Below are 25,818 nucleotides of genomic sequence, written 5' to 3'. Positions count from 1 at the left end.
AGGGAACCCGTTTTGAAAGGAGGATCAGAGACAGACAGAGAAGACATGGGGAATAAATAAGTGATGGTGTAGAGAAGAAGGGGAGATGGCCAGAGGGATGCCAGAGGCAGAGTGAGAGAGAGAGATGGAAAGACTGAGGGAGCACACATGATCAGAAACAATAATCAGCATTATCCAAGCATTAAATTAAAGTGCCTTGTTGCTGCCAGTCTGACTTATTGTTCTGCTCTGCAGTATGGTTCCAGTTTGGACTATTGTTCTGTATGGTTCCAGTTTGGACTATTGTTCTGTATGGTTCCAGTTTGGACTATTGTTATGTCCAGTTTGGACTACTGTTCTGTATGGTTCCAGTTTGGACTACTGTTCTGTATGGTTCCAGTTTGGACTATTGTTCTGTATGGTTCCAGTTTGGACTATTGTTCTGTATGGTTCCAGTTTGGACTATTGTTATGTATGGTTCCAGTTTGGACTATTGTTCTGTATGGTTCCAGTTTGGACTACTGTTCTGTATGGTTCCAGTTTGGACTATTGTTATGTATGGTTCCAGTTTGGACTATTGTTATGTATGGTTCCAGTTTGGACTACTGTTCTGTATGGTTCCAGTTTGGACTACTGTTCTGTATGGTTCCAGTTTGGACTATTGTTCTGTATGGTTCCAGTTTGGACTATTGTTATGTATGGTTCCAGTTTGGACTATTGTTCTGTATCGTTCCAGTTTGGACTATTGTTCTGTATCGTTCCAGTTTGGACTATTGTTCTGTATCGTTCCAGTTTGGACTATTGTTGTGTATGGTTTCAGTTTGGACTATTGTTCTGCAGTACGGTTCCAGTAGGGACTATCTCTCTCTATTGAACAGAGAGAGAGAGAGAGAGGGAGTGACGGAGTGGGAGGGAGAGACCGGCAGAGGGCGTTAAAAATGGAGTGATAGACGGCTGGTGGCTAGAGACTAGAGAGGGTCAGCCCAGGTTGTCTGTCTGTCTGTCTGTCTGTCTGTCTGTCTGTCTGTCTGTCTGTCTGTCTGTCTGTCTGTCTGTCTGTCTGTCTGTCTGTCTGTCTGTCTGTCTCTCAATTATCTTCTCTCTCTTCGGGTTTGATCTTATGAACTATCTCTATAATTATTACACCTGGAGATGTACCATCACTCAGTGCTAGCCTCGATGCGTGTGTGTGTGTGTGTGTGTGTGTGTGTGTGTGTGTGTGTGTGTGTGTGTGTGTGTGTGTGTGTGTGTGTGTGTGTGTGTGTGTGTGTGTGTGTGTGTGTCCATCTGTCTGTCAGTATCCTCCAAGGTTATCTCTCTCTAATCTGATGAGTTACTACTGTAATTATCAGACCATCACCATTAATCTGAGTGGCTGTGTGTGTGTGTGTGTGTGTGTGTGTGTGTGTGTGTGTGTGTGTGTGTGTGTGTGTGTGTGTGCGTGCGTGCGTGCGTGCGTGCGTGCGTGCGTGCGTGCGTGCGTGCGTGCGTGCGTGCGTGCGTGCGTGCGTGCGTGCGTGCGTGCGTGCGTGCGTGCGTGCGTGCGTGCGTGCGTGCGTGCGTGCGTGCGTGCGTGCGTGCGTGCGTGCGTGCGTAATGTAGCTTGTAGATCAGCTATTTTCAGTGCAATACATGGCACACAATCAAGTATAAATCAGACATTACATGATGTCCGCATTACCTAGCCTCCTACAGTACTCAGGGGGAGGGGCCGACAAACAGGTGACCCCCCCGCTGTGACCTCCCAGGTTCCTCTGTTCCGTCGCCGTAGGGACATGCCACACTTTCACTGTTGTATCTCGACTTGACAGAGAGAGAGAGACAAAGACAAAGAGACGGAGAGAGAGACACACACGCACACAGACAGACAGACAGACAGACAGACAGACAGACAGACAGACAGACAGACAGACAGACAGACAGACAGACAGACAGACAGACAGACAGACAGACAGACAGACAGACAGACAGACAGACAGACAGACAGACAGACAGACAGACAGACAGACAGAGAAAGAGAGAGAGACACAGAGGGAGAGAGAGAGACAGACAAGGGTAGACACACAGACACACACACACACAGAGAGAGAGAGGTGAAGCACCTGTTATTACTCATCTGTAGGACAAAAAAGCCATAAAGACATTATCCATTATCGTATTCTTAAACACTGAAACCAAATTTGCACTACTTGTCATTATACAGAGACCTCTGTAATGAATTATTAATGCAGGCTTTGTGTTATCAGTTCACGTTCAAGTTCAAATTAATGAGTCTGTACATAGCAAATGCCTGAGTGTTAATTTAACTGCGAAGAGTGCACAAATTGACCCGTACAGCCAGGAATTTGCCACGCAGAGAGCACAGAGAGCCCAAATTTGTGCCATGTGTTTCGGGCAAAAGGTATAATCACTTTATTGGAGAGGTGGTGTGAGGGGACCTCACAGAGGGGGAGAGAGAGAGAGAGAGAGAGAGAGAGAGAGAGAGAGAGAGAGAGAGAGAGAGAGCAAGGTTAAATGCATTCAACCTGAACCACTAGACCTCAGCTGAGTTATCAGTGTAGGAGGAATTTACTTGTCAGGGAGCGAGGGAGAGAGAGAGAGAGAGAGAGAGAGAGAGGAGAGAGAGAGAGAGAGAGAGAGAGAGAGAGAGAGAGAGAGAGAGAGAGAGAGAGAGAGAGCAGGAGGGGAAGAGACAGATGGAGAGAGATGGGGACAGAGAGAGGGGATAGGGAGAGAGAAATAAAAGGTGACAGAGAGAAAGGTTGATAGAGAGATGGGGCCAAAAGAGAGAGTAGGGGGGATAGAATGAGAAAAGAAGTGAGAGAAAGGGAAACCGATTCGGTTCGGGGAGACAAGAAACAAGACAGGAAGTGAAACAAAAGAGAGAGAGAGAGAGAGACACACACACAGCATATCAGACATAATTATCTGCATTATTCATTCTACAGATCTGTCTTGTCTACCGGAGGGCCCCCCCTGGACTTACCTCCCGGAGACCACCAGGTTGTCAATGGCAACGACGCAGGTGACAATGTCGCTGTGACCATCAAGGAGTCTGAGGCGGAACCGGGCCTTTTCCCAGAGGGCCTGGAGCGATGCGAAAGTGTCTGAGAGAGGGAGGAGAACGTGAATGAAAACTAATTTGCGCTGTTAGTGGTATTGACACATCAGTGACTATTGTTTGGTTCCCAGACGGTGTGTCGAGGCGCACTGGTGTGCCGGGAGACAAGTCCAGGTCTGCCTTGGGATTTTGGAATGCAATACATATATACAAGTATGCTGAAAGTTATGAATTATCTTTCAATTTACTATATCAGTGTGCGCACTCATTTCCAAATACAGACACAAATTCTAAACCCTAAATAAACAGCTGTCCATGTTTTGGGCATATCATCATATGCAAAAATCTGTCATTTAGAATACATCATGTATTTCATACATCTGCACCAATTTGTTTAGCCTTAGATTATTGCTTTTCCTTGATGTGTTGTTTTGCCTTTCTATTGCCATTATGACATTATCAAACATTTAAATGAGTGATGTCACATTGTGGCGTGACCGGATTGTTCCACCGTAGGTTTGATAGCCAATAAATATGTCTCTCTCTCTCATTTGTTCTTTGAGATCCAGGTCTAGGATCAAAACTTTTTGCATTTGAAGACAGTGTGCAGGAGTTTTTTCTGTTACTGTTTTGGCCCCAGATTGGTCTTCTCGTACACACCTATCGCTTTGCAGGTGTGCAAAAGGCTTGCTTAGTGACACCTACAATGAAGCTTGACTGATGGTAATTGAAAACAACAATGATTTCTGTCAATAGTGTTATATAGCGATATTACAAGGCTATTTCGCATGGATAAGAATCCAGGTGTGCCTTGAGATTTTGACTTGCCCTTTGAGGTGCTTGGGTTAGCTTAAAGGAGAATTTTGGACTAAGTTTTTCTTACCTTTTCTATGATGTTATGATATCTTAGGATGAATGGTACAGTAGAACATTTTCATAACTCCATCCTGGGTCCACCACAGCTTAAAAGGTGTGCGGATAGGCCTTGCGTTAGATCACATATTTTAATAGCTTTTTTTTTTTTTTTTTTTGTGAGATCTGACGTTCATAGTGACAGAACACTGTCCCAAAAAAAAAAAAAAAACAGAAGTCTCGCTAGACGAGATTTCAATCTCGAGATTTCAATCTCGTCTAGCGAGACTTAGATTATTTTATTTTTTTTTGCATAGTGTTCTGTCACTATGAACGTCAGATCTAAAAAAAAAAAAAAAAAAAAAGCTATTAAAATATGCGATCTAGCGCAAGGCCTATCCGCGCACGTTTTAAGCTGTGGCGTACCCGGGATGGAGTTATGAAAATTTTCTACTATACCATTCATCCTAAGATATCATAACATCATAGAAAAGGTAAGAAAAACTTAGTCCAAAATTCTCCTTTAACTGAAGATAAAACACCCCAGTGTTCCTCAATATGGATGAGCCGTGGAGCCATGAGCTAATATGGCTCAGAGGAAGTACACTCACAGCAGCACGAGTTGTGTCCTCAGGGAGGCAGACACAGCTTGAAGGTCAGATTGGTAAGGTTGTTAGAACCTCCTCAGGACATTCATGAAGGAAACACAACTACGTTGTTATTTCTTGTTACGTACGGTACCCTTCTCTCACTGCAGTTTATTCTTTGATCATTTACTCTCTGGGTGTTTTTGCTCGTCACCTTGATTCTGTGTTGTTTTTCGGAACCCCGTGGTATTTTTGAGAAGCCTCACAAATGTATAATCTATCCACAGACATCAACAGCCAAGCTGTTATTCTAATAATTAGTAGTAGTAGTATTATATAATAATAACAGTAGTAATAGTGGTACTAGTGGTAGTAATTAGGGGTTGTAACAGGGGCATGTTTACACCCCATGTGAACATGTGTTTCCATGTAGCTGGAAACACATGTAAAGGTGTCATGTGTTTTTCCGGTTCAAACCTGCTGCCAAGCCAAATCAAACGAAGCTATGGGACAAATTAACTGGAACAGGAAACAGATATGCCACCTTCTAAAAATTGGGACTACAGAAAACAGACCGTGGACCGACAGATACAAATATTTGTGACTTTTCGGTTGTCGTTAACCGGTGGTCCGGTTGTTCTAGTTATATGAGACACACATGATTAGTTTGAGACCGGGCGGTCGAACGCTATCTGAGTTATGCCAGACACACACACACACACACACACACACACACACACACACACACACACACAGATTCTGTAAATTATAGTATAGATAATACCCTTTCCACGCCAATTAGCCCACCTTCTTGCTCAAGTTGCTGTGTTCCCGTCCTAGGTTGTGCACTGGCAGGCGGGGCTGGAGAGCCCTCTGACAAATCTGGGCAGTGGGTTGACAATTTGGCTGCTCCCTCCGTATCTCGCCTTCTGCCTGTCTCTGATCTCCCCCCCTCTAATCCCACGTGGATCTCTCCTCTCTCCTCTGTTTCAGTGTTTGTCTGCGAGCCAGACAGCGTTGGCCGCACAACCTGGGCGCTTGGTTCCCCCTTAGGGATCTTTGAGGCTGGAGGCATCTGTGATGGAATGGCCCTAGAGCTGTCCTCCCTGTGCTCAAGCAGAACAGGGAAGAGGAAAAAAAAGAAACGTCAAACGGATTGATCAATATGCAAACGATACAAGGCAACCTCCGTGACAGTATGCACAGCTGTAGAGTGGAATGTTTTGAAGGACCCTCCGAAGAACACAAGTGCTAACCAAGCAGCAGGCATGTTGTAGGGCAGGGGTCTTCAACGTTTCCAGGCCAAGGACCCCCTAGCTGAGAGAGAGATGAAGCAGGGACCCCCTCTATATTGTATAAAATTGTGTTTCAGAAACTTATGCTGCTCTTTTTCCCCTCTACACACCTATAACTCTTTGCCAAAAATAGCCGATCTACAAGCTCTACAACGCCTCGCAGCGCGAGGCGTTGTGAGCTTGTAGATCGGCTATTTTTGGCTAAAGTTCTCCTCAAAAAAGGGATGCTAGAGTTCAAGTGGTTAATGTAAAAAAAAAAGTCATATCACAAAGATTTGGCGGACCCCCTGTAGTAACTCTGAGGACCCCCTAGGGGTCCCGGACCCCCTGTTGAAGACCCCTGTTGTAGGGTATGAGACAGATTGAGAGAATGGTAGAGTATGAGAATGGAGTAGATTCACAAAGACAATAATAACCAGCAGTGAGTTCATGCACCACTTTGTCCTGCGAGTAACAATCCATGCAGAGGGAGAAAGATACAATAAATTATACATAACGATGATATATATCTCGCTATTTTTGTTTGCATAACTACAACCTTGAAAACACTGGCATACCAGGGCGATCGAACAGCCAAGTGTTTGTAGGGCATTTACTGTACCACGTGTGAGGAAAATTCCCTCATCAACTAGTCCCTGGTTTGATTTTTGGCCGGCGGCCGTACCATTTAGCTGCATGTCACTCCCCTACTCTCTCCGCATTTCCTGTCTCTCTCCACTGTAACTATCAAATAAAGGCTTAAAAATACCCCCCCCCCCCAAATTACTTTAACCCATTAAGACCTGGAACTGTGTCATTTTTAGATTTGAGCTAAAAAGCATTATTTTACACTTTGGGCTATTCAAGAATAGCAGATATACAAGCTCATAGCGCGGCACCGAGTGCCGCGCTACGAGCTTGTAGATCTGCTATTTTTGAAAAATCGTGAAAATGTGTGCAAATCTTTGAATATATATATTTTTTAAGCAAATTTTTTTAACTAAAATCTTTGCTTCTGGGGGTCCCTGGAACAAAATATTTTGATGGGGGTCCGCGGCCAAATACATATAATTTTGGGGGTCCTTGACATGAAAAAGATGCACCACTGATATAGAAACATACGTTTTTCAGAAAACTGTTGAGATTTAGGAGACATGTAGAATCGGCTTCAGGTCTCAATGGGTTAAAACAAATACTGGTAATATACCAGTAATATATTTTCATTCAATATAGTTGCTATAGTTGTAGTCCCTCGTTCAATAAAAAAGTGCATGGATTATGTTGTTCAGCATATCATCTAACGGTAATAAGCAACCCAACAGTGGAGCAGAACATTTTAAAGGCCCTATAGAGCAAACGTGGGTAGAAATTCTGTGCATGTAAAAGATTATGACCATGGTTATTATACCACTAGGTTTGACCATAACAGAGAGGTTCAGATGGGTTCACGATGAGATCTGCACCCAGGAGGGCCCCTAAGGGGCCAGATGTACAGGGCTGGAAACCCTAGGTGAGGTCTACATGATGTGGTACAAAACCCAGGAAGATTTGTTTTAAGCATGACATGATTTGACCTCCGGAAAAAAATAAAAAAAATAAAGAAAATCAGATCAAAGCCTTCAAAGGGAATGTTAATGCTTTTGAAGAATTACGCCTCTCGCCATCTGTCCGGTGCCCACACCAATCCCCTCGTTTCTTCCCGTTTCTGTGACTCCCGCTATCTCTTATCCCTGCCTACTTACACTTGTCTTTTCATCTTCTCCTTATTTCCTTCTTCCTCAATCCCAGGAGTTTGCTGAGGGCCAGAAAGCTGCAGCACCAGTCCAGCCAATCTGGAACGGAGCTCCGCCTTCCTGGAGATCTAAGGAGGAGAGGAGGCAGGTGATTGGTCGGCAGGCACTGACTCCACAGTTGATTGTTCATATGCATGAGGATGGAACATATTCAGGTTTGCTTTATTCATTAGTTGACAACTTGCAACTGAGCATCGATTGAGCGACACGGTGTGTGCACGCCAAGGCAATGAGCCCGCTATCTGTTTACAAGCGTGACATAGCCTGGTTCACTTTATTCATTAACTTCAGAGGTGGAACATGATATAAGGCAATTACTTCACTAACTCCATATAAATGACCAACATAATCTGCCTTGCTTTATTCATTGGGTTGTAGCTTGTAATATGCACTCATTATGCCAAGCAGCTTTTTGATGCAGAGTTGCTGTGTATGAGTTATGAATTGAGTCTGTGAATGAAGGAAGGAAAACTAATGTTGAATTTACGACTCTATGTGGGTCTCTAGGGCTAAAGCAGAATAGTATAGCCATTGAGTCGAAATAAGTTCAGCACTCCCAAAATAACAAACCAGAGTACAACCGAATCTGTGATGTGATTAAGATGCACAGTCAGTGACTGGGTAATGTAAGCATAAGAAGGCTGTTGATTACGTTTCCTCACCAAAGAACTGCAGCTCATTAACTACCACAAATAGTTTCTCACTATCCACTGTGGATTGACTGTTCCTATTTACCCACACTAGTGAGTATAGATTGTCTATGTACACGTTGGCTATACTTATACCTGTTAATACCACTGTTAATACAGTTGATATACCATTAGTGCACTTTGAATACATATTCAGTACTGTTAATATACTATTAGTGGACTTTGACTACATTTATATCGTATCTATACCTGTAACATCTCATACCCAGGCTAATCCTAGGTGGTCCAAGTGCAGAGGGCCAAGCAAGAGTTCTGAAGTATACCCAAATCTCCTAGTTTCTGGTACTTCATTCCTAATCACTGTGCATTATTACCTGCTTACACACTTTATTATTATTAACTCCTAGCTGTATCTTTTTTCTGTATTCTGTCCTATGTTTCATAACTGCCTAAATTTCATTTCATTCATTCCATTTAATGTGGAATCACTGATTTTCTGGTTAATTAAGAATGTGCCTTATTTTATTTTTTTTGTTTCTTCTGTCTGGTGAACTCTACTGGAAGTATGGGTTTCTGAACTCTGGTGCAGAGCTGTCAATTATGTATTCAGCAGCAGCTGTTATTATTAATTCATGTTAATCACATATCCTTCTGTTTGTGTTACATCATCGCTGTTCGTTAAATTTTCACAGAAACCTGCTTCTCAACCTTTTCATGCATAAGTGCCCTTCATTAAACCAAATAGGCCTCGGCTTGGCTTGTTTTGCTAATACGCCTGTTACAAGTAAACACATTCATACAATTACACAATATCTATGTAATACCTAAGTATTAACCTACCTATGGCTGTGTCAGTTTGTGTCAAAAGTACACAGCATATGCAGTATAGTCTCTGTAGCAGGGGTCTTCACAGTTTTTCAGCCCAACGACCCCCTAGGATGAAGCAGGGACCCCCACTATGCATATGATTGTATTGCAGATTAAACTTTTTCATAGATTTCAGAGATAGCTTCATAGACTATCATCAGTGTGTTTTTTGTTGTTCATTTCAGACATTTAACCACTTAAACCCTCAATACTTAGTACTTAGTACCCCCTCCCTCCCCCCAACACACACCAAATCTCTTTGCCAAAAATGGCCGACCTACAAGCTTGTAGATCTGCTATTTTCGGTTACTGTTCCCCTTAGAATAGAGATGCTGTAGGGGGAAAAAAATCCTATTACACAAAGATTTGGCGGACCCCCTATAGTAGCTCTGAGGTTGGCGGACCCCCTATAGTAGGTCTGAGGACCCCCTGTTGAAGACCCCTGCTGTATAGTAAGGCAGGGGACAAAAGATGGGTTGATTGTCGCTATCCCTGTGATAAATCCAGTTTCACTCATCATCATGTGCTGTCGTGAAGCAGACTGTGGTTATAAATCAGTGTATAATTGTACAAGCGGGGGGAAAGCCATCGAGGATTTACAGAACCACAAGTAGATGATGAAGTCTTCAGTACCTTAAGTCTTTCCTCTGGGCTGAGAGTGATTTTGATCTCCAGATTCTCAATCTGTCTCAGTTTCTTTTGCAGCTTCCTCACCTCCCCCATCTGATCTGAAACCTGTATCTACTAAACTAAAGGAATGTGAAGAACTGTGTTCTAATCTAGCCTGTTGCCTGTCAGTGGCACCACAGCATTCCACTTTAAGGAAAGTTCAGAGAGATAAATAAATAAATCGATACATGTGTTTACGTTTCAGCTCCCCGTCGAATTGGCTGAGAGACATAGATATACTGTATATATGGGGAGAGAGAGAGAGACGTGTCGCTGTTGCCGGATGTTGCTGGTGACGTTGACTAGATTGTCCTTACAGCGACATCGTGTGGACCATTGAGGGACTGCGCTGGGTTATTTTATTTTATTTATATTTTATGTAATAATAACAACTGTCATTTTGTATAGTAAAATGTGCATATTTTATTCTGCATACAGTAACTCGTTCCACACGAATCATGCATTTAGAAAGGAAAGATTTTCCATGGATGCAGGTCCAACAGTAGCCATAAGCAACTCTTAGATTCTATTTTTAATATCTGGATTTGTCTACGGTGGATTTTTCTGAAACAAAAACTTTGCAGATAGAAAGAGGATAATTCAAACTTTCCGTACAGCTGCAATGTTGGTGAGTTAACATCTTGTAATACAATCAGTTGGACTTTTCTGTTTGGATGTATGTCAAGGGTTGGTGTTGCAACTCTAGATTCCAGATATTAAAAATAGAATCTAAGAGTTGCTTGCAGAGTGTAGAGACTAAAAAAAAAAAATCACACCGACAAGCTGAAAAGCTACCAGTCATCTCTAGTAGGAATCAGGACCACTGCTGCAAAATAAGGAAAACAAGCAGACAGGGAGATCAAACTCCTCCTTTGCTTCAAAGATTTAAAGTAAAGATGAAACAACACCTGTGAGACTAGGATTTCGATTAAGGTATTTTTTAAATCTAGCAAATTTCCAACAAGAACCGTGCAAGAGAGATAAAACATTCCAAGTGTAAAGTCAAGGCACACACTGTCTTCATTTCATTTTCCTTTTAAAATGAATCGGCCTCACTCGGGCGGAAGTGACGTCACCCTCATACATTCCTTTGTGTGTGACGACCTCAGTGAGAGCAGCAGACATACAGCAGCTCGAGCCACCGAGGGAGAAAAAAAAAAAAAGGAAAAAAAAAATACACGGGGAGAAGAAAAAACAAAAACTCGTCGATCCCCACTAGAAGTGGACAGATTTGGGGGTGAGAGTTTCCAAACTGTCCCGGGGCCGTGGGACTTCCGGGGAGCCGTTATCACCGGTAAATAGCAGTGTTTGTGTTGCACGACAGTGTTTTTTTTGTGCTAAATTTTGCGCCGATTCGCGTCCATGCAGCCCTGCCTGCTCTACGCCCGTGTCTCTCCAGACAGCCGGAAGTCTGTGAGATGGGCTTTTTGCTTTTTTTCTCTTCTCTTTGGTTTTTTTTTTTTTATCCTTGGCTTTTTTTTTTCTTTTTTTTTTGCTCTCTCTCTTCTTCTTCTTCTTTGCTTGTTATTTTTTCCCAGGCACCTCGCTCTGTCTCTGGGCCATGTGTGTGTGTCTATTAATTACAAAGTCTGGCCTATATATTTGTGCTGTATGTATGTTAGCATTGCGAGGGACTCCGAAATGGAGTCACGCTGAAAAAAGAACATACAAAACTGTGATTATTTGTTGTTCGTTTCCTGCACGGTGCCGTGGTTGTTTGTGACGTTCTGCACATACAATCTGCGTAGGTTAAGCAATAATAAAAAAGGGTTTATTCTTTATTGTTTACACAGTGTGTCGATCTGATCATGCACCACCGATATCCAGCTACACCGATTCATAAAATCCATTCCATATGGGCTTGCATTATTTGCAACAACAACAGGAGGTGGTCGCCTCAAATATGTGATTTTGATTTTATAAGAGATTACATGGCAAAGTGTCCCAGAGAATGGCAGCGTTGTTGTTGTTTTTAATAAACAAACTGTTAAGAACAAAACACCCATTGACATGCTTGTTGTTGTGCACTGCAGACGTCTAAAATATTTTTTAGGTTTAGCCTTAATACCACAAACTTTAGAGATTACACATTTTCAAATTAATAATTTGCCTCTCAAATGAACAATTGTCAAATTGCCAATCTCAATGTAACCGCTGTGGCTTTTGCTCTGTTGGATTATACTGTTGGGTAGATTGGTCTTCTGACAGGTAAAATGGTTAATTGACTTGGGTGTATGGCTATTATTGTTTTTATACTGTATTTATACAAACTGAAAACACAAGATCAGTCCTTTACATTAGTTTTAGGTAGCCTACTTGTTTAGTAGGATTGCCACACATCCATTAGCACAGTTGCATGTTATTTTAAACTATTATTTATTGTATTGCTTTTTTACTTTTGACTGCTTTCAACTTTTGTTGTTGTTGCTATTTTGTTATGTTGCTGCCATGTCTAGGGGCTGAAACCCAATGATGTTATTCTCTTTATAGCCTTCTTATATAATGGGATGTGACAATAAAGAATGTTGAATCTTCAAATGTGTTCAGATAAAAATGTAATTAGATGGACTAATTAAATGTTCTTTCTGTCCCTTTGAAGAAATGATGGATGAATCCCACTTTAATTCCTCCTACTTCTGGTCTCCTGTTCCCACTGTTCAAGGACAGGTAAGACTGGACCCATCTTCAAACAGCTTCACTGTGATTAGTTTATGTGAAGAAGCTAATTTAAATAAAATACTGACTCTTGAGTTTGTTGTTGCATATTTAGTGAGCAAGATTCTATACATTATTGCCATACATTATTGCTGAATTTGTCTTGGTGTGCTGTGCTCAGCATGAATTAGCACGGGATGGGTCAGGACACTGGATGTACATATACCCCCTGGACTATATCTATTATATATTTATACTGTAATTTATACTATAATTGACCAAATCTCTGTGTCTGTCTGACTGTAACTCGGAATGAGTCCGACCAAATGGTCTCAAACTTAGCGTGTGTCTCTCTTATCACCCCGAGGTGTGTGATGCCGAATGGAAATTCGGACAGACCAATGGTTTCCGAGAACTAAAAAAACATGAATATCTGTATCTGTCAGCCCCTGTGTCTGAGAAAGACTCACAACTTCTCAGTGTGTTCAGAAGATTGTATGCATTGGCTTCCCTGATTGACCAACCAAAACCGCTGCCTTCTCGGATTGGCGGAGCGTTGAGTCATGTTTGTGCCACCACTAACCAACCCGACCAATCGGCTTAACTGATTGGCCGAACATCGTGCAACGTTAGTGCTACACAGCCGATATAAATGGAACAACTTGCATCTTTCCCAACATGCATGGCCCCAAGAAGGCTTAGCCTGGAAACCAGACGTATCTGCCAGTGCAGAAAGAAAAAAGCCCTCAGTGATATTAGTCTGGCCATGCTAGGCTACAGAAGGCTGGCACCGTCCTGGTATACTATTTATAGAAGATGCAAAAAGGTTAAAAATAGAACTTGCATGAATTCAACGTTATTTTCAAGGTCAGAAAAGTGCTTAAATCAACTTAATTTGTGTCGTCAGAAAATCTATAACATACAGACCTTGAAGGTGCTTGAAATACATGAATTAGAATTCTGAACTCCTGCACAAACCCTGTATTCAGTGCAAAAAATATTTGATGCCTGGATACCTGCGTGTAACACACTTATAAAAAGAGACCTGGCTGTAAGGGTCAGTTTTTACACCTTCTGAGTTAAATGAACACACCAGATTTGACTGTGCACTGTTTGTTGGTGTGTTCACTCCACCACTGACAGATTGAGAATGCCATGTTCCTCAACAAGATGAAAGAGCAGCAGGAGAAGACCCCCACCACCCAACACTACTCCGCCTCCCACTACCCAACAGCTGTGCTCACCATCCCTGGCACCAAGCAGGAGGGTGGGGGCCAGGGCGGGGGACACCACCACCAGCACAGCACCCAGAACATCACGGTGGTCCCTGTCCCCTCCACCGGCATCATGACGGCAGGTGAGCTTGGGTGGAGTGCGTTGGAGAGACACACGTGATATATGATTCTCAGTGTCTGTAACAGCAACACGTGTTCACCTTTTATGGCCCGGTGTTGACATTTATAGAAGTTATTTAGATGTCGGTGGATCTGTTATAGTAGTCTCCCATAGCCAGAAGATCATAGATCTCCACTTACTGATTTGTCTGGTAATGTCTAATTACAATGTAGGGGCTAAAACCTTTTTTTTCTTTTTAAATAAACTAGTGCATTGCAGCACCAATGCAAAATAGGTGGGAACTGGTAAGGTGGTATGATTTGTTTTCAAAGCAGTGGGTGTAGGTTTGTTAGCAGCTGTTCTCGCCTCTTAGATTTCCGCAGATGCACAATATTAGTAGGCAGAGATCACTAATTGTCTGTCTACACAAGACTATACTTATAGTAATTATAGTATTTATAGTATTATTATAGTATAGTAACTATTGTATAGATACCGTTTAGTATCTAGCATTCAGATTGTCGTACACGTTACTTCCAAGCTAATGGATAAATGGATAAATCACATTTTCAAGATATAGGTATTCTTACACAGCCAAGTTTACCAAGGCAGCAAGTGAGTCATTTTGTCATTAGGATTTAGTTTTGTTCTCTCCCTCAGATGTGGTTTGGGTCACTGAAACATTGTGAGCTGGGTGCATTTTACATCTGGGTTTAACTTTATCTGAATTTGTTCTTAATTTGACAGGAAATGTGTTAATGGCAGCTGGAAAGAGATACAGGTTTATCATGTTTCATTCTGTCTGTGTCTCTTGTGTAGCTGGTCTGGTCATCACAACTCCTCAGGGAACGCTGGTCTCTCCCACCTCCTCGCAGTCTTTTGTCGGCCATCCTACTACTACCATGATTGTCTCTGCACTCCATGCCCCTAATTCAGGTAACACACATGATGAAAATGGCGATGAATGATTAACATAATTGGTGGAATCTCCTTCAAAAATCGATTACCAGCATTGTACAAAACTTACCCCGGTGACCTTAAGTACTCATTTTCTGGACCTGAGGAAGAGTAGTAATTTATCTCTTGGCTGAAGCTTCCATTGTTTCAAAAACTTTGTTGGGTTTGAGGGGTTAGTGGATTAAGGGCGCGCTCCCACCAAGAGTTGGCTGGCCGCTGTTTGCAGAATCTGCCAATGCATTGTCAATGCAAATGCGTTGATTCACGCAAGAGCAGATTTTTCCGCTAGTCGCGCAGACCTTGCGTTTATCTGCTCTCCGCGACTAAGCATAAAACTGCTGGAGGCAGGCGCTGATTTTCTCCCTCTGTCCAATCGGGTGAGTCGAAGGCGGACCGTCTCAAGACTCAGGAAGCAACATGGTGCTCAAGGCAGCAGGCACAGGCGGTGCGGGCTACGGGGAGGCTCCTGAAAGTGAGTGACAGGCGCGACACTCCCGTTTTTTAGAATCCGCTGGCTGCAAAAAACTGTGGCCGCGCACAACCTGCGTTTAACAGCGGCCAGCCAACTCTTGGTGGGAGCGCGCCCTAAAGCTGTTTTGCTGGGTTCACCTAAATCTTTTTCTGATGCTCCTGACTTTTTGAGGATAGGAGAATCAACACAATATATTTTTTACCAAAAGATTTACTTGCGATTGGCAATAGTATCAGGCCTTCAGACCACTTGTGTTGTTTTTGCAACCCATAAAGCTGCACAATAACCCTGCTTATCTTGTTATTGCTCAGTGCCCAGACTGTGTTGGGCAACAATATTTTTTTCTTAATGTAATTTTGAAACGAGAAACCCCAACAATCACTTGACATCAGAGTGTAAGCTGAGCACTGGGAGCTGAACATGGCATAAGAGATGGCCACTATGGTTTTCTGTGTAACTTTACACACTCTGCCCCATTTTTTTCTGCTGACCGCTCGCCCCCAGCGGTTCTTCTATTCTTGTATTCGTTTTACTGAGGATAAGGTTAGCAATAAGTTTAGGGTTAGGCATTGTTTTACTGAGGTTAAGTTTAGGAATAAGGTTAGGTTTTGGCATAGTTTTGCTGAGGTTACATTTAGGAATAAGGGCGCGTTCCCACCGCACTTTTATTTTACCTTGGGGCGGAATCTGTCAATGCAAATGTGTGGATTCATGGTCTTGCGGATCTTTCCGCGGTCGCGCACATCTTGCGTTTATGCGCTCTATGCTGCTTTTCCCCCTCTGTCCAATCGGGCGAATGGAAGGCGGACCGTCCCAAGACTCAGGGAGCGACATGGTGCTTGCGATAGAGCAACTAGCGGTTGTAGCTGTTGCATGGGAGGGTCCTGAAAGTGAGTGATAGGTGGGTCACTCCGTTTATTTAGAATGTGCTGGCTGCAAAAAACTGTGGCCGCTCAGCTCACAACCTGAGCTTAACAGCGGCCAAACGTGTTTTGGTGGGACCGCGCCCTAAGGTTAGGTTTAGGCATAGTTTTACTGAGGTTACGTATAGGAATACCTGGTGGTGACCGTTCAGAGGTCGCCGGATTATACCCGGGGAGAGCGTTCTTGTATTCAAATGTACAGGAGTCGTCCATGATTCCACACAGTAACACCTTATTGAAACACATCCACAATTAATAATACCGTCAGCTGTGTTTACCTGCCAAAATGGCCACCATGAAAGGGGTCTATAGGTTTCTGCCTCTTCGCCAGAAACAGACTGTATCAAATATAAGTGACTGACTATCATAAACGATACAGAACCTCCTCCCTGACAATATCGCCAAGACAGTTTGTTTATTTTTGGACCACAATTCTTATATGAGACGATTCTAAGATGACCCAATGTTATTCTCCATAGAGAAATTACTTTACGATCCAGGAGATGAACGAGTGACGTCAGGACTTCTGTACTCTATACAGACAGACAGGGATGGAAACATAGTTAACCTCCATGGTGATGAATCTACCTCTTTTTTTTTGTCAAAGCATTTTCACTCTCTGTGTTTCACAATATCTAGAGAGTTGAATTGAAAAGAAAAACATATTTCTCAAGATTCATATTATTAAAATATATATTATTATGTTTAAAATGTCTCAAATAAACACACACAGTCCCTAGATTTTAGTTCATTTTTCACAATGCAAGAAACGGTCCCAATCCAGATACATTTGGTGAAACCTTACACCTAACACAAATGCAATAGTTTTTGGGGATGCATTTTCTCCTGTAACCATGTTGTCGTTCTCCCATTAGACAAGATGTAACCATGTTGTCGTTCTCCCATTAGACAAGATGAAAGATGGCAACGGGACGTCCCATGTGGTTGTCATGCCAACACCGTCCAAGCGAGGCAGGAAGAAGAAGGTGACTGCGTTGGTACCTAGGATACCAGGACACCCCCTCTCACCAGGAAATGAAACGTTAATACTGGCTCACCTGACCGCCGGGGGCCAGGTAAGAACATTTACGCATCAGAAGGGAAATGTCTAAATGTGGGAAATAGATGGTGAGTTAGGTCCACAGTCCCAACTTTTGCTGTTGCGTCTTTGCAGCATCATGTCGGCGATCCATATGACCTGTCGAACGAAGACGAAGACCACGTGGTTAAGGAAGGCGGCACTAAGACATACAGGTACGGACATAAAAGCCCTAGTCTGCATCCCCGCGCTATATTACCACGTACTAGCAATGGAATGTGAGCACACCTGTAGCCCCTCTGTCCTGTCTTAAGTCGGCTTAGTGATGCTAAGTTCAAGGCTTCTGTAGATGCACATGCCATAACTGAATGTCCCACAAACTCACACATGCATGCGCTTCACTGCATGTTGTGGGCGGAACACTGCTGCTTTGTAGGTGAGGGGCGTTAAAACGCCTGCTTTCAGATTCATAGACCAGGCTGTTGGGGCACAATGTGAGCTCTCTCTGCTGCTGTTCAGTTGCCTCTCTCTGCTGCTGCAATCTACACACTGGGCGGACACACACACACACACACACACACACACACACACACACACACACACACACACACACACACACACACACACACACACACACACACACACACACACACACACACACACACACACACACACACACACACACACACACACACACACACACACACACACACACACACACACACACACACACACACACACACACACACACACACACACACACACATCATTACCTACTCTTCTGCTGTCCTTTCTCCTGTTCCTTTCCTTATTGCATGGCCTTTTAGTCCTAGGATCTTTTTGTCTGTCTCGATTTTTCTCTTGCTGCTGCAGTAGCTGCCTCACTGACGCCCCCCCCCCCCCCCTCCTCTCTCCCGTGTGTTAACTCGCCCTTTTCATGTTTTTATGTTGTATTTCTTGCGCTCACTTTCATTTCACACCTGTTTTTTGGTTAATTATTTTCATTGGTTTACTTCATTGTGTGTGTCGTTCCTCTCTGTGGGTTATCATCTCATCATCTCCTTCCAACAATCTTTATTTTTTATGTTTTACTATTCCTGTTCTCTCTCTTTTTGTTTCCTGTCTCCCTCCCTGTTTCCTCTCCTCCCATATTATTCTTCCTTCCTTACGTCTGTCCGTCCTTCCTCCTTTCCTTCCTTCCTTCCTTCCTTCCTTCCTGCCTTCCTTCCTTCATCCCTCCTTTGTCCTATTCCTGTCTGTATGTCTGTGTGTCTGTGTCTCTCCGTCCCTGTAGGTGCCGGATGTGTGCGGCGACCTTCTTCAGTAAATCAGACATGCAGATCCACTCCAAGTCGCACACAGAGGCCAAGCCTCACAAGTGTCCTCACTGCGCCAAGTCTTTCGCCAACTCCAGCTACCTGGCGCAGCACATCCGCATCCACAGCGGGGCCAAGCCCTACACCTGCTCCTACTGCCAGAAATCTTTCAGGCAGCTCAGTCACTTACAGCAGCACACACGGTACTGCAGACCAAACGACCCACCCTACCCCGCTACACACACACTCTCACACACACACACACACACACACACACACACACCATTCTCCCTGTCCCGTACGCCTGTCATATTGTAGGGTGACCCAGCCATTACCTGCTCTGGTATGATACGTTTCACCATTCACCAAGCCTTGAGCTGTATCCATATGTTTAGGCTGATGGTGTTGTCACGATTTGAAGCGGAGTGCCTTAAAATCTCATAGCCGTGGCGTGATTACGACCTATCATGACGTTCGGTGTATTATCGTTTTTATAACATGGTTGCGAATGATTAGTGACAAGATTCACCCTCAATTTAAACCAAAACTCTCAGGTGTTGTTTAGCAGTGGGTTATCGTGACTATACACAGGAAAAGTTCAATATGTTCCAATGGGGAGTTAATTATACAGCGAACTCGCCGTACTCCTTGTCCCCTGTGTCTGCCATCTTGTCCCGTCATTGTATATAGAGTACTGCAGATAATGCCCCCTCCTTCAAACAAGATCACAGATTCCCTGTAGCCTACATTGTCCTCCCCTGTATTGTATTGTAGAACCCCATGTCCATTCGATTATATTATTCTCCTGTGCTCCTATAATGTCCTGCATTTGACATTGTAGGCATTGCATTGACTTGCATTGCATTGCTTTTCAATATGTAGTATCATCTTGCCTCGTTTTTACCCATCTTTGCCCAGCTCTGCTCTTCCCACTTTTTATTTGTGTTTCCCCTGTTGTCTGACTATACAGGCCTCCCCTCTTTAGTACCCCCTCCCTCCAGAGGAGATTTATTTCAAGTGTCACCCCCTCCATGACGTCCTTCGTGTAAACACTGCTAAGAGGCTAATGTTAATTATGCCTGTAAAATAAAAAAAATTTAAGACCCCGTTTTAAGCTATACAGCCCATCAAAAACTGTTTCTGGTATCATTAACACATTGATTGCCTAGATCAAGTTAACTCGTTTTTCAAATCCATCACTTGATTGCCTAGATCGCGTTTAAAAAAAAAATATATCCACTTCCTTGTTAACTTAAAACTTGGCTCCTGAGTACTTTTCTTTTTCAATGAAAAATCTCTGGCATAAAACTGCAAAAAAATCTGAAATTTTTCAGGCAGTGAATGTGTTAAGGCAAGAAGAAATAGGCCATGCAGTTGCTAAACATGGATTCACTCCTAATTTTTAACATCTAGCTAAATTGTTGTGCTTATGTGCGTCTTTAACGTTATTGAAGTCATTTTGATAGGTACATGGGTGTCTCTGTGGTGTTGCGTATCTTGAAGACCAGGCCCATTGCAAGTTGCTGTACCCTGAGCCATCCCACCCTAGCATAATGAGCAGGGGTTACAGTAAGTGAGTTATAGGTGTGAGGCCTCCATTGTAATAGTTGAATGTGCTTTGCTACAGGTCTCATAGCGCAGTAAGAGATTGAGAATGAAATAAATGCAAGATCCATTTATTGATGAACGCTGACATATTCACAACAATAGCAAGGTTTAACGTCAGAGTGAACATCGGCAAAATAATAACAACAATATTAACAAATACCCGAATTAGCTCTGTGATAAACAGGACAGGCTACCTGAACTCTCTAAACCTGAGTCACTAAACCTGATTCCCTAGATTAAAGAAAATCTATTGTAGTCTACTACAAAAGTTGTGTTTATCCCCTACTGCATTGTGCTACATTACTTATGAGTGCAATGGATTATAATATATAAAAAGGAATGACGGCAGGCTCTAAGGGTCCATGGTCAAATCTACACACAGGAGACATTCTCATTAAGAACATCCAACATACAGTACCTATAAAGCAATGAGTGTCCTTCACATGCAGTCTCATTAAAATGTATTGACCAGACCCGCTGTGGCCGGGTTTGGCGAGGACAGTCGTGCCCAAACCTCACAATAAAAGCGTGTGAGCGACGCCTTTTTTTGGTGGTCCAGATGGCTGTGTGTGTGCGCGTTGACTTAGATGGATGCATATTTACCCCCTATGTGGGTGTTTGAGTGTTTTGATCCACAAGTGACCTTTTTCAGATAAATTGTTTTAGATTTAAATTCAAATTGCACCCTTTGAGTTAGACGTACACCCCTTTTAAGAAAGGCGTTGCATAATTTACAAGGTAATCAGAACAGTCATTTAAAATGCATGGAGTTCTGAGATATCGACTGGTACAATGTGAATTTCTACCCTTTTTTCTCAGCGTATCCACTTGTTTGCAATGCATGCTTGTTTTGTTACTGTCGTACACTTCCCTTTCTTTGTATGCCCTGATGTGCTGCTGTTTTTTTGCATGTTCTGTCATTTCCTCTAAATCTGCTGCTTTTTCTGCTTCCAACATGCAAATACTGAATACAAACAGACAAACACATATGGGAATGCATATTAATGTTCTGATTCATAGGCAGACTTGGATGCATTTTTGCTTTCCCATTCAACGCCGCTCTGTGTGTCGCTTTGCATCATTACCCCCGCTCTTCATTGAATGACAGCTGAGCATCCTCAGAATGGAAATGAAAACGGTTGTTTTTTCTGTTCTCACTGTTTCCACTCATTATCCCTACTGCTAATGTTGTTTTATGTTTTGTTTATGCTTCACGTACCTTTTGCTATGATCATTACTGGAGATACTATTTAATATTTGGGTGTATTCGGAGTAACTATGATTATGTTTAAACCGGTTTCATCTACCAGAAAAAAACATGTTCAAACACTACAAATGGCTGCAGTTATTATAATCTCTAATAGTTTCCACTATCCAGGGAGCCTAATTATTTTCTAGCGCTTGTTTTGCATCTTACATCAACATTTTGACAGTTTATGACCACAGCAAACATACTTAATGATAAGGGAACAAAAATTACAGCTTACAATTCATTGTGCGACCTATTATGCAAATATTGTCCCCTTTGTTATGCTGTGAGTTTTGATGGAAAGTCCTTGCTGACACAACTGAAAGCTTTTTTCAGGTGCAAATCAGACTGTACAGGGCACTGTAGAATGTAAGTGCATGCTGTACATGTTTTGTATTTTAATGAGCTTTCTTTCCCTGGAATGACCTCCATTCCTGACAGGCTTGGACAGATGTTACTAGAACTTCGATGTTGGTAGAGTTGTACTATTATTGGGAAGCCAATTTGCAGCATGTTACACATGGAATAATACAATTTTCCATCAACCCTTGTTCTAACTCATGATTTCAAGTGGGTTTTATTTATCACTCATACAGGTACAACCTGCGAAATAATAAAATAAAATAAGGAGAATAAAGTTAAAACATGACCTTGCCAACAGTACAGGTAAAATCACCTTAACAGATAGTTGCAATAGAACAGGAAAACCACTTTAGCAGCATTGGGGAATGTGTTACAGGGCTGCATTTTCTGTGAAATGATGTGGTGCTAACCCCTGCTTTTACAGCTGTTTGTGTTTTATTATCTATAACATATTTTAGTTGTTCCTTATTGCATTTGTCTTGCTGTTAATTGTCTTCCGTCATTATTGCCTTGTAGCACTTTGAGATTCGCTTTCATTAAACTGCATTTCAAAACAAAGGATGTCACTACTAGTATTTTGCTACTTATTCACACTTCCCTTCCTTTCTCTCTTTCACCAACACTTTATTTTGTCCTAAAGCAACCACACAGAGTCAAAACCTCACAAGTGTCCCCACTGCACCAAGTCGTTTGCCAACTCCAGCTACCTGGCGCAGCATGTGCGCATCCACACAGGGGTGAAACCCTACACCTGCTCGTTCTGTCAGAAGTGCTTCAGACAGCTCAGTCACCTTCAACAGCACAACAGGTAAGTGACTCTTCAAGGCTTCGGCTTTCTCATCTTCCACAGTACAGGTGAGGTCATTGCTGAGGAGCACAGGAGGATAGGGGTGGTGTGTGTGTGTGTGTGTGTGTGTGTGTGATAACTCGGACAGCGTTCGACCGCCCGGTCTCAAACTATTCATGTGTGTCTCATGTAACTAGACCAACAGAGCCGCAGGGGCTTGTTTCCTTTGTGTCCGTCTAGATGTATTCACAAACAGAAACTTGAAGAATCTTTTTTTAATATTTTACTTTTATTATAATTTCCTACTCGTAAACGATGCGTGGGCATGCTGTCTATTTACCAAAATGTTTTGAGGGTTTTATCTTTCATTCATAATTGTGAACATTTTGAAAGGGTTAAACTGGGTTTAAATGTTTAGATAATTGCATTATGTAGACTTTTCAGCAGGCACAAAATGTACAGGATTAACAACAGAAAGTGGCAGTTGGACAGTCCCATAGGTGCTGTACAGTATGTCCTGTATCTGTCAAGGGGCTTGTTGAGTGAGTGCTGATTCGCGAGTGAGTGCCTCAATTGCTCATACGTGGTTGAATAAATATCAATATTGTAGTGGGCATAGAACGTACGCCTGCAAATCACGTAGACTAAACCACTCATGGTTTGGCATGTAGTGGTGGGAGTGAGTTAGGGGTTGGGAAATGAATGTAGCCGATCGGAATCAATGGAACAAAAAAAAATATTAATCCAAACCTGTCTCTGTGTGTGTTCAGGATTCATACGGGAGACCGACCTTACAAATGTGTCCATCCAGGATGTGAGAAATCGTTTACACAACTCTCCAACCTGCAGGTAATCAGTCATTCATTTATTTAGCAGAATACGCTCCGTGCCTTTTCCATAAGGTGGCATTCCCGTTTCCTGTTCCGGGTCAGTTTCTCATGGCTACATTTGATTGGCTCAGTAGCAGATTTGAACCGGAAACACATGTAGGTGTCGTGTGTTTCTGGAAAAGGGAACTGCAGTCATGCACAGAGCCTATTATTAATTGTAAACACTTATGTCACCAAGTATTGTAGCTGTATATATGAACATGCAGAACATACCGTTCATGAAATGACATAGAAACATACACTCAAACTGACAACCACAACAATGGTTATCACAAAAGACATGCCACATCTGGTAGTAGTATTGATATATGTCTTTGATTTTCTAGTGTATGGGCTTTACTATTCTTGTTTACTATCGTTTTTTTCATGTCTAGCACGTACGTAATGTAATGGAAACTTGAGACAAACAAAGCTTTCAGTGATTATTTTACCACCCGCTCACTCTCTTCCAGTCCCACCGGCGGCAACACAACAAGGACAAGCCATACAAGTGCTCCAACTGTAACAAGGGATATACAGACGCGGGCAGCCTGGAGGTGCACCTGTCCACACACACGGTCAAACACGCCAAGCTCTACTCCTGCGGCCTCTGCAACCGCACCTACACTTCGGTGAGTCCAATGCCCCCATCTCTACGTCATACACTTTAGCCACTAGAATGCAGGTGCACATTTTTGACAAAGGGTCATAACACCCAAACGCTATATGCCATTAATAAAAATGACATTAAGCATTAGCCGGTGTACCGGGTGCGTACCATACACCCCGGGGTGGAAAGATGGCCTTATGCTGTGACAGTGTCCAATAACAGAAAGATCCTAATTTCAGTGCTGCTCACCTCAGTCATGTCTTTCTGTTTGTTGTCTGTTTTAAACTTTTTTTGTTGTCCAGTGTCAATTTTTTTTTTTTACGAATCATTGAATGACAATGTTTTTGAGTCAGTAGAAACACTGAACTGTCGAAATGTCCTGTACCTTTGGTCCCCCCCCCCCCCCCCCCAGGAGACCTATCTGGTGAAACACATGCAGAAACACAACCCAGACGCACTGACGGCGTCCGTCGTGGCCGCAGCACAGCGCACAGCGCAGAGGACCCAAAACCAACGGAACCTGGTGCAGGCGAGCCTAGTTGCGGCCGCCGGGAGTGGGGCGGGCCAGCCTGGAGGAGCCGGGGGTGGTGGTGGAGGAGGTCGAGGAGGAGGAGGGGGGCAGCAGGGGCAGACCTCATACCCGACTGCGGAGCAAATCGCCTGCCCCTTTGACCTGCACCAGTATAAGACAGTGGCCGCCGGCGACATCCAGTACAAACCGGTCAGCATGGCGGACCTCGCCGCCCACAAGGACCTCTGTCTCACTGTGGCGGCATCGGCTATCCAAGTGGAGCACCTCAACTCGTAGAGGAGGCAAATGGACACGGGGGGGTTGAAAGAATACGATATGAAATGGAGGACGATGTTATGATTGGATTAAAGCAATACTAAGGTGATAGAGGAGAGCTTTGCACTTGACAGTGCCTAAACGATTGACTGATGGATGGAGACAGAAGAGGTAGAAGGTTTTTGGATATATACCAAGGACTAAATTTGTTTTAAAAATTAAATTAGTCACTTTTTACTTTCTCTCTGCTCTGTTTGATTTCCCCCAAGTAGTTTTTGCTCTGCTGTGTTGTCTGATGAGGCGGAGCTGCATGTAAAGGCTGCAATAATGTTTGTTTCAGTCCATCACAGTGATGGTATTATGATCGAACGGAGAATACGCTAAAAGAGCCGCTGGTTCTCTTGAAATTATGGTCTTTTCTAGCCTTGTATTCTTCCCCTCTGAATACAACAACAGTGGTTGCTTGTGATCTCTCTGTTAATAAAGCTGACAGGTAACTGTGAAGGTAATTTTTTTTTACTTTCATACAGGCTCGTTCAGTTCTTTTTATATCAGTGTTATTACCTCTACCATTGTGTAAAATATATGCCCACAGGTGATATTTTTCATGTTATTATTTTTATGTTTTACTTAAAAGGGAAGCAAATTGATATTACCATTTCTGGAAAGCAAAACAAAAAAGAGCAACTACAGTATATATAGATATATACTTTGTAACAGTATATACAAAATGTTTGTGTGGTAATCTATATACACTATTGATCATATCACAGGTCTGTTTACTTAAAACATTAAGTGATAAACTGGTTTGTGTTTTATGTAATCTTTGTATTTCTTTTATTTTTCTGTGTATATCATAAGAATTACATTGTTATCCAAATGCATTCTTGGTACTATACTTCCACTGCTACCAATGTTTATAATGCTCGTTTATAGTCATACTGACATACATGAGATTAGTGGGTTATTATTATGATACAATAAAATCTCACGGAAACCTTGGCTTTTTGTCATTGTTCTATTTACTGGATTTTTTTGTATTCTCTGGATCTAGAATGAAAAAATAAACATCCGCTATGCCCTCATTCACACTTTTGTCTGAGAAACTAGGAAACA

The 25,818-nt window shown here is 42.7% G+C and overlaps 2 protein-coding genes across 4 annotated transcripts in view; one reads left to right on the top strand and one right to left on the bottom strand.

Moving 5' to 3' along the window:
* Positions 1–10,062, bottom strand: part of LOC308084783 (uncharacterized protein) — a 21,366-nt gene extending 11,304 nt beyond the window's left edge. Inside the window, exons 1-5 of the mRNA XM_080427661.1 lie at positions 9,697–10,062; positions 7,496–7,614; positions 5,287–5,585; positions 2,966–3,086; positions 1,661–1,782 (exon numbers count right to left, since the gene is read on the bottom strand). Coding sequence (XP_080283787.1) covers positions 1,661–1,782; positions 2,966–3,086; positions 5,287–5,585; positions 7,496–7,614; positions 9,697–9,786 — 751 coding nt within the window. The 5' untranslated portion in view covers positions 9,787–10,062. The remainder of the gene's footprint in view (positions 1–1,660; positions 1,783–2,965; positions 3,087–5,286; positions 5,586–7,495; positions 7,615–9,696) is intronic.
* A 649-nt stretch (positions 10,063–10,711) lies between these two features.
* On the top strand, positions 10,712–25,704 carry znf384b (zinc finger protein 384 b). 3 transcript variants are annotated; one of them, XM_080427654.1, is made up of 12 exons: positions 10,713–11,026; positions 12,332–12,399; positions 13,531–13,744; positions 14,542–14,658; positions 16,554–16,649; positions 16,984–17,150; positions 17,249–17,328; positions 18,408–18,632; positions 22,290–22,457; positions 23,207–23,285; positions 23,779–23,937; positions 24,328–25,704. In XM_080427654.1, the coding sequence occupies exons 1-12, from the start codon at positions 10,774–10,776 to the stop codon at positions 24,721–24,723; spliced, it is 2,022 nt and encodes a 673-aa protein (XP_080283780.1). In that variant the 5' UTR covers positions 10,713–10,773; the 3' UTR covers positions 24,724–25,704. The 3 variants fall into 3 exon arrangements, with proteins under 3 accessions (XP_080283781.1, XP_080283780.1, XP_080283782.1); XM_080427655.1 differs by lacking the exon at positions 16,554–16,649 and having other exon boundaries at positions 10,712–11,026; positions 13,531–13,759; XM_080427656.1 differs by lacking the exon at positions 16,554–16,649 and having other exon boundaries at positions 10,715–11,026.
* Positions 25,705–25,818: the final 114 nt, after the last annotated feature.

The sequence above is a fragment of the Gymnoscopelus braueri genome (genome assembly GCF_963280865.1).
Source record: "Gymnoscopelus braueri genome assembly, chromosome: 4".
Classification (NCBI taxonomy): Eukaryota; Metazoa; Chordata; class Actinopteri; order Myctophiformes; family Myctophidae; genus Gymnoscopelus; species Gymnoscopelus braueri.
The sequence above is the reverse complement of the archived record's forward strand: the minus strand, read 5'-3'. Positions and strand labels throughout refer to the sequence as shown.